This window comes from Dermatophagoides pteronyssinus, unplaced genomic scaffold (genome assembly GCF_027571235.1).
Source record: "Dermatophagoides pteronyssinus isolate colony J.1.1.1.1 unplaced genomic scaffold, Derpt_VIB-CSIC_2022.12 sq0014, whole genome shotgun sequence".
Taxonomy (NCBI): domain Eukaryota; kingdom Metazoa; phylum Arthropoda; class Arachnida; order Sarcoptiformes; family Pyroglyphidae; genus Dermatophagoides; species Dermatophagoides pteronyssinus.
The window spans coordinates 826,064-837,233 of NW_027461538.1; the positions used below are offsets into that span (position 1 = coordinate 826,064).

Consider the following 11,170-nt stretch of genomic DNA (forward strand, 5'->3'; position numbering starts at 1 on the left):
AAATGTACATTTTTTTCTTTGCTGAGTAGTTTTAAACAAGGATATATCATTTTATGTTTTATTGATGATGATGATGATTATTGTAATAAAATATGATCAATGTGTGAGTACAGGGTAGGTTTTTCTTTTTAAAAAAGTACATTTTTTTGTTGTTGTTGTTGAAAATCAATCTAAATTTAGGCTTGATGGTGAGGAATGTGTTTGTGCATATACAACCGGGGATATTCATTAAATTCCGTTCGCGTGTAATTTATTCATCATGTGACCGATGATAATGATAATAAATGATGAATGAATGAATGAAAAGATCAAGATTAAACAATTCAATTTGAAATTATATAACTTCTTCGAAGGGAGGAAGAAAATAATCAAATTTTTTCAATTTTAAAAATTTCAAAAAACATTCGATTCGAACAAATTCAAATCGTTCGAATCGAACGATTTTTTTTTTGGTTTGAAATACGATATATCGACCTAAATTGACATCGTTGAGTAGGAACAGAACAACCGAAAATAAAAACATTTTATCAAAAAAAAAAACCTCCTATCCTCCTATGTCAATATCATATCTTCGCTAATTTTATCATTCGAATAAAACTTTCGATGCCCATAATCATCGATAAACATCGAAATCAACAACAAAAACAAAATTTTTGTGGAAACTCTCTCTCCTTTCCATTTCATTCGTCGTTTTTTTTCCATGGAAATCATAATCAGAAAAAAAAGTACATTCATAAAAAAAAATTTTTTTTTTTTGGCAAAATAATCATCATTGGTGCTATCCCACCACACCAGCAACAGCAACAGTGTCAATGATACAAACGATGATGACGATATGAAGATAATAATCATCGTTTAGGCACAACCAACCAAAACAACATATATTGATAACATTCAAGATTTGACATCAAAATAAAAAGAGACTATTCCGTGTGTGTATACACTGGAGAAAAATTATACAGTGGTAAATGATTATTTTTAATGCACTTTCTCTTTTCTTCGAATCGATCAAAAAAAAACTCAAGAATTACTAAATCAAATTGATTTTTTTCTCTTCAAATTCGATTATTTATTCAAGTCTTGTGATTTTTTTTCTTGTGTTCCAGGATCGAGTGGAAAAAAAAAGAGAAAATCATGAGAGAAAGATTATGAAACACATGAACTGACTCAAAATTTGTGTTTGCGCACATATTCAACGTGGATTGTCCCCTTTTTTTTGTTGTTTGTTCAATTCTCTAATTCATCATATTATTTTGGCCAATCATAACAGCAAATGTATGTGTGTGCGGTGTGCGGTGTGTTTTTCTTCAATGATATCGGATCTCAACAACAAAGAAAAAATCCATGGTTGGAATGACGTAGTTAATTCCGTCATAATTTTCGGTTTTGTTTTTGGTTTTCAAACATTGTTCGTCATATGAAATCATCATCTACATTTCGAAAAAATATTTTTTCTCTTGATTGTTTGATAATGATCAAAACATTATTGTTTTTCAAACAAAACCACCACCAGCGAAACATTCGACATTAAATTTTTCAATTTTTTAATTCAATTTTATTGTATTTCGTAATCGGGAGTAACCCCTGTTAATGTACTTTTTTGTTTGCTGTTTGTTTGTTTGTTTGTTAATTTCTCTTTTTATCATATTTGAAAAAAGATTTCGATCAGAAAGAAAATTTCTATAAAGATTCAGCAAAAGAGAGAAAAGAGAAGATAAAAATTTGCACCACAATACATCATACATCATCATCGTTAAAATAACAAGGACGTACGTTTTCAGTTGTCATCATCATCAACATTGTTTTGTTTTTCTGACTCTGTGTTGTTGTTGATATATAAATCAATGAAAATAAACACCAGAACACCAAAGTTCAATCAGATCGTGCCAAGCAAATAAGAAAGAAAAATTTCATTTTCGGTTCTTTCTTTTCTTCCTAATAATTGATGATTACATGATCACATCATATGAGATAATTTAAGATTTTATCTTTTGATTTTTTTTTATTTATTTATCGAATGATCAAAATCATCTGATTGTTATGGTTCGATCATAATCAATCAATCAATAACAACAACAACAACAAAATACTAAACAACAATCAATCAATCAATCAATCAAATTAATTAGTTCATATTTTGATTCGATTGTGACAACAACCAACCAAAATAAATAAAATTTTAAATAAAAATCTCCCTTTCTGGAACAAAAATGAGAATAACAAGAATACTTTATCGTGAAGTACTTAAACAGGTGGATTTTTATTCACGTTTTAATCCATCACCACTTTCGATTGAAAAATTTCTTCAATTCGGTAATATCATGTAATGTTTTTTCCTTGTCATTTTCATTAATTTTTTCATTCATTTACAAATCAAAGGTCAAGAAAAATGTGAAAAAACATCATTCCTATTTTTACGTAAAGAATTACCAGTTCGTTTAGCAAATATAATGAAAGAATTACATTTATTACCAAATCGTTTATTGGAAATGCCATCAGTTGAATTGGTTAATAGCTGGTATGAACGTAGTTTTGATGAAATACTTAATTTTGAAAGTGCATCACCAGATTCATCCGAAGTACGGGAATTATTTTGTGATACATTAATCAAAATACGTAATCGTCATTCGAATGTTGTCGAAACAATGGCACAAGGAATATTGGAATTAAAACAATCAACATTGGTTGATCAACATGTTGAACATTGTATACAATATTTTCTAAATCGTTTCTATATGAGTCGTATATCGATTCGTATGTTAATCAATCAACATGCTGCATTGTTTGGTTCTGATCTCAATAATCAAAGTCCACGTAATATTGGTTGTATTGATCCACATGTATGTTGTTGTCATAATATTCAATGTTTTTCTTTTTTGAAATTTCAATTTGATTATTTTTTTCCCACATAGTGCGATGTAAAAGCAATTGCCTATGATGCATATGATAATGCACGTTTTCTTTGTGATCAATATTATCTAACATCACCGGGTATAGATATTGAAACAATAAATGGACAAGATCCAAATGGTCCTGTATCAATAGTATATACACCATCACATCTTTATCATATACTATTTGAATTGTATAAAAATGCAATGCGTGCTGTTGTTGAATCACATAATGAAGATGATGATCTACCACCAATCAAAACAATTATTGTTAAAGCCAAAGAAGATTTAACTATTAAGGTAAAATTTGATTGATAAAATTTCAAAATTTTCAATTTTTTTTCTCCCCCCAAATATCAGATCTGTGACAAAGGTGGTGGAATACCACGTTCATTACGTGATATGTTATTTCAATATATGTATTCAACAGCACCACAACCATCAGCATCGGGTATGAATTCAGCACCATTAGCTGGTTATGGTTATGGTTTACCAATATCAAGATTATATGCACGTTATTTACAAGGTGATTTAGTTATATCATCATTAGAAGGTTATGGTACTGATGCAATTGTTTATCTAAAAGTTTTATCAAGTGAAGCAAATGAATTATTGCCAGTATTTAATAAAACAAGTAGTAAACATTATACTTCGATACAAGGAACACATGATTGGAGTTCCGGCGGTAGTAGTAATAGTAACAATAATTCTAATAATAATAATGGTGGTAATAATAATGGTAAAAATAATATATGGAATAATCGTATGAGTGTTTCGAATTAAATTTCAACTAATTTAAAATTTCATCCAAAATTTTTTTAGGCAAACACACCAAACACCGCAAACATAAACAACACAAGTAAAACCAAGAATTTTGTTATTATTGTTATTATATTTTGAATGAAAAATATTCCTGTGATAGAGGAGGTGATCAAGTAAGAATTTTATTAGATTTATAAGAAAAATTTCGAATGCTTTTATAATAATAATAACTAGAAACAACGAGAAATAAACATACATTTTTTTCATAAATATAAACAAAAAACATAACATAAATTGTACGAATACTCATCATTATCATTATTAATTCAATGTAGACATCATTAAATTTATAATAATCATCATCATAATCGATAGGCAATAATCAAATTGAATGATTTGAATTGATCAAAAAAACAAACAAATTTTTAAAAAATAATTTTCAAATTTTCTTCCTCCTTTTTGTTTTATTGATAAAATAATAATAATCGTTTTAAATAGATTATCATTGAACATTACAACAATAACAGTAACAATAATATTTGAATGAATCAAAACAAAACAAAACAAAATTATTGATTTTTATTATCATTTTTGTTTAATAAATATAAAAACGTTTTTGACGACGACTTTGATACAGAAAACAAATGAATCTTTCATTTTGATTTGATTGAGTGATTGACTGATTGAGTGTTTTGTGAGTGGTTGATTGATTGATTTGATTTGAATCCATCATTTTTTACGCAAACGTTGCAAATAATTTAATATAAAAAATGCTGCCATTGGCCATGTAAATAAGAATATTGCTGTTTGTGGACGTAATTCACTTAAAGGCCATTTATTACCGGAAGAAGATGATGACTGTTGTTGATCTTCTTGTTGTTTAATAATGGTGACCTGCTGTTGCTCTAATTTTCTAACACGATTCGTTATACGATCCAATGAATTTTGTAATTGAAATATTGCAACAGCTAATTGTTCATTGAAACCAAGTGATGATTGATTCGTTGTTGTTGTTAATTTAGGTCGACGATTGTTATTGTTGTTGATAATCGTTGATGATTCGTCACAGGTTTGATCAGTATTGATCATCATTGAATCATCATCATTATCAAATGTATTGGGAAATATTTTCGGCTTTTGTTCATGTCGTGGTGATAATGAATCGATTGTATCGGTAAATTCATCACCATCACTATCATAAATGGTTGTCAAATGATTGGCTAAAATCAATCGCAACAAAACGCATCGAAGAGAAAAAGAAAAGAGAAAAATTGAAACAAAATTAGCATCTTTTTTTATTTTATTATCATCATTTCGTTTGTATTAAAATTTAATGTAAAAAATTCTATATTTTTTGGGTAGTAGATCAAATTATCTTTGGTTGTGAAAAAGTTTCTAGGTGATTTGGTTCTTCAGGTTTTTTTTTTGGTTCATTGTATTTCAAACAAAAATATCATGCATCAAAGATCAATGGAATGTAATGGAGGATTGAAATTATGGGAGATAAAAAAAATCAAAACCTACTCGTAGCTATTTGATTATTTTGGCCATTAATATTTTCATCATTCATTTTTGTTGTTAACACTTGATTATTATCGTCGGCGACTGCTACGGCAGAACCATTCATTTTGGTATCATTTTTGCTATTATTAGCATCATTGGTCATTTCTTCGGGTAAAAATTCATAAAAAGGACCAAGCAAATCTAAAAATTCAGATACTTCATGTGTCATTGATATTGTTTCGATAACTTTTTTCAATTCATCAACATATAATTGCATTGCTTCTTGTCTGGACATTTGACCACATTTTGTCCATGCATCCCATTTATAACGATTAATAATATCATAAAATGCAGGTCTTTTTGTTTGATTTGGTCCTTCGGTTGCTTGTTTAAAAAATGCATAAAATCTTAATCTCATTTCATTGGATGGTTGAAAAAATCCTGTTAATCAAAATTTAATGGAAAACAAGAGGAAATTTTGGTGAATTTTAATCAAAAAATTAATTTGAAATTTTTTGGGCAATCTTACCATCTTTAGGTAATGATTGTATAACTTTAACAGCAGCATCAAATTGTTGTTCAATCGACATGATGATGATGATGATGATCGCTGATTTAAAACTATCGACAAATAATCGATAATGATGATTGAAAATTGATTGATTTTATATTTAAATAAATTGAAGGTTGAACAAAAAAAAACTGGTATTTTTATTGCATCGATAATGATGATGATGTTGAAAAGTAAATTGAGATTCCAGAAAAAAAAATCAATTATAATGATGATGATGGACGTAAATAGATGTTACGTAGAAAATTGTGGACGTAAATTACACGAAAAAAAATTTATTCAATAACAAAGGATGGTATGTTCACACGAACAAACATTACCTAAATTCAAATTTTGCATGTGTGACTTATTGCAAATGGAAAAACTTTTTTTGTTTTTTTCGAACTAACAATTATCTACAGTATATATTTCGCTCCAGAAAAAAAAATGAATGACTAATTATTAATTTCAAACGAAAAAAAAATATGTTTAAGGAAAACTGACTGACAACGACATTGTTCAAAAGAAAAAAATTTTAAGATTTCGATGATGATGACAAAGTGGTAAAAGCGAAAAAAAAGGAGAGAAACAACTTTTTTCAAACAAAACAAAACGAAAAAATTCGACATACATAAATTTTTTTGTTCAATATTGAAAATCTATAGAAACAAACACACAGAAAAAGAGATAATAAATTGTTGTCTTGTTTGAATTCAAAGTTGAACAACACCAAACACAATTGAAGGAAATCTTAGCAAAATTGTTTGATGTTTTGATGATGGTGACTTTGATCTTTTTAAACGGCTGGAGATTTCTTTTTACACCTGCAGCGAATCCTGTGTGATCGAATGATGATGAACAATTGAATCGATGATTGATTTGATTTTGAGATTAATCAAAATACTTTTAATCATTGAAAGGTTATTCATTTTATCATCAATGGCCATTGGAAAATCCAAACAAAATTTGTTGTGTTTATTTTTTGAAAAAAAATGAGCATGAAAACTTTGTAAACACACACACACATTGATAATACAACCGAATTCAATGTAAACATTGAATCATATATACCGTTTTGGATTCGAATCCAGAAATAGAGAGAGAGAGAGATGAGAGAGAAAACAGCGATAGAGAGAGAGAAAGAGATACAAACTGGATTCGGCTGTTTGACGAACGACGAATTGATTCAAGCAACTAACCAATGATGACAATAAGCAATGTTAATCGATTTAGTGATTTGTAGAAAATCAAATTTAAAATTGTTCGTTTTTTCCCCTTCTTTTTCCTGGAACAGAAATCTGGTGAAAAAAAAACTAAATTAAAAATAATTATAAGTAACTTTTTCTTACCTGATAAAATCAAAATAAGGAAATTTTGTCGTCGGTATATAGGGTCCGTTGTTCAATAACCAAATTTTTCATTAAGATGGGTACGGCCATCACCGGTCTGTTGTTGTTGATCCAATCGAACCAAATCAACAAAATCATCATCCGTTTCGATTGATTGTTGTTGTAGTTGTTGCTGCTTTTGTTGTTGTTGTTGACGTTGTTTTTCTAAACGTTTTTCACGTTCAATTGCTTCAATTGTTGATTGTTGACGAATTTTACGAAATTCTTTATAATTTTTTTTCTTGTTCTCTGAATTCGAAGATTGAGAAATTTCACTTTTACCATCACTGTTATCATCTGCCACTGAATTCTTCGAGGATTCAATAAATTTTTCATTCGATTCTTCTTCTTTGTTGATCAATTTCTTTTCCATTTGTATCGCATTTTCATCATTTTTTGATTCTTTCGTCGGTTCAGTTGATGTTGTTAAATTTTTCATTACAATTTCAGCTGGTCGAGCTAATTGAATTAATTTTTCAATTTTCGATTGTTCCGTTTCCAATTGTTTGATTTTAATCTTTAGATTGGATTTTTCAATTTTTTCATTCATACTTAAACCATATTTCTTTTGATTCAATGAATTCATATAAATATCTAATGAATCACCGATTAAATCTTGTGAAATTTCTGGTGTAACACCAGGCTCTAAACCGATATGAGCTAAACGAACTTTTAGTTGACATAATTCTTGATTGATTTCTTTCCATTTTAAATTCAATGAATCATAAGTTTCAATTTTTCCTTCAGAATCTTTTCGAAGTTTTTTTGTTGCCGGTTTAATTGTTTCATCCAGAAGATCATCATCATCATCATTATTGTAGAATTCTTTTCTTGCTTTTTCACGAGCCGAATCTTTTCGTTGCCAAGCAAATAATAAATTTGCCTGATCAAGTAATCGACAACAACGTAAACAAGCATCTTGAATTGATTCTTTTTTCCTAGTCATTAATTGTCCATCAACAGGTATCCATTGACCATCAATAGGCAGATCGAATGTACATTTAAATTTATTATGTAATGAATCTACTTTATAATCAAAATCATAACCTTCATTTTCAAACCATTGTTGAAGACATTTATATGGATTATCAGAATAAACATTTTCATTTGTTGATTGTAATTTTGATGTTGTTGATGATGATGATTGACCATCTTTCATGGCCATTATTATGGATTTCAGCGCTAAACTATCACCAATTTCTTCATCATCATCTCCAGTACAATCGGTTAATGATATTCCCCATGTACAAGCATCATCAGTATCTTGTTCTTCTTTGGTTCGTTTGGTAACTTGTTGATTGTTCAATTCTTCATTTGAATCATCCGAATCATCATCATTCGAATCTTCATGTGAAGAACCTAATGTAAACAAACGTGTCGAAGCACCAAAACGAAATACATTATTATTCGGAATTATTTTTATCATTTTCCCTGGATCAATTGATTTTTTATTACAAATTGTTCCATGTGTTGATCCACAATCAATCAGATACCAAAAAGATTCGGTATTTGTACCTTTTAAAATGAGAAAAAAGAAAAGAAAACGTCAAATAAATGTCAAAAATCAATCATCGAAAAAACTAACCATTTTTATAATCATCATCATTTTTTGGTGCCCATAATAAAGCGGCATGATAACGTGAAATTGATGGATGATCCATTGGTATATCACAATCACGTGCACGACCAAAAATCAGACGATTTTTTTCATTAATCAAAATATTTGCTATTGATAAACCATTTTTCATTTGTTCAATAAAATAAATATTTTTTGGTGGTAAAAGTTTTGTCAATGGTTCGGGTAATATTGTTTTATTGATAATGGTGGTGGTGGACAAATGATCATTCGATGATTCCGGATCTTTCGAAGATTCGTTCGGAATTTCCGAACCCCCATTATCATCATTGTCATTATCATTTTCCATGATGTTTTTTGCGCAAAAAAAATTGAAATTCTTATGCAATCGAATCGAAAATTCGCTCAAATTATCATTCATACGATGCAAGTTAATCAAGTTTACTAAAATGATTCAAAACGACACTAACGGTGCCATCTAGGATTTTGCATTCGACATTCTTTGAATATTTTGAATTTTGAATTCAAAAAAAAAGGAAAATTTCATCAAAAAAAAATTGGACATGACGAAAAAACGAGAACAATATGTGAACGTCGTTTCGCATGGCTGACGATAAAACAAAATGACCAAAATTGGTTCGTTGATTTTTTTCACTGTGAATGGATGAAAACAACCGGCAGTGATGATGATGATGACGATGATGGCAAAATGTTTTGTAGCAAATCACATTCATGTCACCGAAGAAAAAAGAAAAAAAAGTTTTGTCTGGTATGATTTTCGGTTTCAAATTTCCATAAAAATTCAAATACACCGAACAAAACACGATCCAAAGTGTCCATTATCGTTAACGGTCGGTAAAGTTTTTTTTTTCTTCAGATTTTCGTTTGACAATTTTGCTTGTCGACAACAGGATTTTTACCTGTCTGGCTGTCTTTTTGTGGAGATTATTGTCGAATTGAACATTAATTATCATATCATACCTGCAGGTACCTGGATAATAAAAAATTTCGTTTTTTTTTCATTTTTGAAAAGTGAAAAAAAATCCAATTATCATTGTCGGTGCCGTTTTTTTGTTTTTTTCCAGAGAAAGAAAAAAAATTATTGAAATTTTGAAAAGCATGAAATTTGATTGAAACAATAGGGAAAAACAAAATTGAATTGAAAACCGGCGTCGATCAATCAGCGAATAAATGATTTTCCCTTTTGGGTTAATCAAAGGATTGAAGAAGAAAAAAAACCTGAAATCCGAATAATGATGGTGATGGGATGATGGCGATAATTAATGATACACTCAAGATTATCGCCAGTTTAAATCATTTATTCGATTAAGATGATGATCAAAACGATCGATGATTTTGTTTTCGGTGGTTAAAATCGATTATAATCGATCGATCGATCGAAAATCTAGCCCGATTTTTAAATGATGTTAATAATGATGTGCATCGTGTTTAGATTTTCACGTTTATTTCATCATCATTTTTGATTTTGACATGAAAAACGGAAAAAAGCGATGCAAAAACTGGTTCAATCTGATGTTGATGATATCGAGATTAGAAGCAATAGATTTTCATTTTGGCAAACCAAAAAATTCACCAAACAGCCTTGCTGTTCATCGATTGATTTCGATTCCATTAATAGCAAAAACCTGTGATTTCAAACACAACAGGATTATTCATTTTCAAAATTTCCAAATCGAATTTCAATCGATTGAAATTTGAAAAAATTTTGAGGCCAATCGATCGATCGATTGATTTTCGACCTGAAATGAAATCATCATCATTATCGCTGGTGTCTATTGTCTTTGTGTACAAAATGACATTATTCATGTTACATACAAAAAAGTTCAATCGTTATCATCATCAGTTCAATAATATCGATCGATTTGAGACGATTATCAACACCGGGGACAAATGTTGTGTGGTCAATAACAACAACAACAACATTTTCGGCCAAAACAACAAAATAGATCGAAAGGAAAGTATCTCGATGAAAAAACAATAGACAATGCGATTTGGCTAAATGAAAGATTTTCATTTCTGATTTGTGGTCGTCGGTGATTGACAACAACAAATATTCAAAAATGAATAAAAAAAATTCATTTCGATTTCAATCAAATTACAACGAAATTGACGAAATCAATCCGATTGGATGCGGAACAACATTCAAAAAGTCAAAAAAACCTTTCAAAAAAACTTTGCCTAATCGTATTTTAGAAATCATTATTATTATTATTATTGATCAAATTACCAAACGTTTGATGATAAAGACTGTGTTTTAATCACATTTGTAAAAAACACAGGTAAATCAAAAAGCACAGGTAAATTTGTTGTTGATGATGATGTCGATGATGATGATGATAATGATGCAGACGACGCCCAAAAAACAGCCACTCCTCAAAATTGAAAAAAAATATGTTTCCTTTTAATGATGATGATCATCATATTGATTATTGGGCGTTTTTGGGTGGGCTTTGCTACATTTTTGAAAAAAATGCAGCAA

General features: G+C 29.2%; 3 protein-coding genes across 5 annotated transcripts; 1 reads left to right on the forward strand and 2 right to left on the reverse strand.

Annotated features, from left to right (window-relative positions):
• The first annotated feature begins 529 nt into the window (after nt 1-529).
• On the forward strand, nt 530-4,102 carry Pdk (pyruvate dehydrogenase kinase). Of its 3 annotated transcripts, none has more exons than XM_075821959.1 (5): nt 530-2,313; nt 2,380-2,840; nt 2,913-3,191; nt 3,252-3,630; nt 3,714-4,102. In XM_075821959.1, exons 1-5 carry the CDS (start codon nt 2,211-2,213, stop codon nt 3,752-3,754), a joined length of 1,263 nt encoding a protein of 420 aa, XP_075678074.1. In that variant the 5' UTR covers nt 530-2,210; the 3' UTR covers nt 3,755-4,102. The 3 variants fall into 3 exon arrangements, with proteins under 3 accessions (XP_075678074.1, XP_075678072.1, XP_075678071.1); XM_075821957.1 differs by having other exon boundaries at nt 533-964; nt 1,107-2,313; nt 3,252-4,102; XM_075821956.1 differs by having other exon boundaries at nt 533-2,313; nt 3,252-4,102.
• A 95-nt stretch (nt 4,103-4,197) lies between these two features.
• Nucleotides 4,198-6,523, reverse strand: LOC113797123 (acyl-CoA-binding domain-containing protein 5-like). Its single transcript, XM_027347455.2, has 3 exons — nt 5,686-6,523; nt 5,178-5,597; nt 4,198-4,873 (listed from the first exon to the last, which is right to left on the reverse strand). The coding sequence occupies exons 1-3, from the start codon at nt 5,744-5,746 to the stop codon at nt 4,383-4,385; spliced, it is 972 nt and encodes a 323-aa protein (XP_027203256.2). The 5' UTR covers nt 5,747-6,523; the 3' UTR covers nt 4,198-4,382.
• Nucleotides 6,524-6,660: 137 nt separating this feature from the next.
• LOC113797124 (kanadaptin) lies at nt 6,661-9,142 on the reverse strand. The gene is made up of 3 exons (XM_027347456.2): nt 8,680-9,142; nt 7,056-8,609; nt 6,661-7,004 (listed from the first exon to the last, which is right to left on the reverse strand). The coding sequence occupies exons 1-2, from the start codon at nt 9,089-9,091 to the stop codon at nt 7,108-7,110; spliced, it is 1,914 nt and encodes a 637-aa protein (XP_027203257.2). The 5' UTR covers nt 9,092-9,142; the 3' UTR covers nt 6,661-7,004; nt 7,056-7,107.
• Between the last annotated feature and the right edge of the window lie 2,028 nt (nt 9,143-11,170).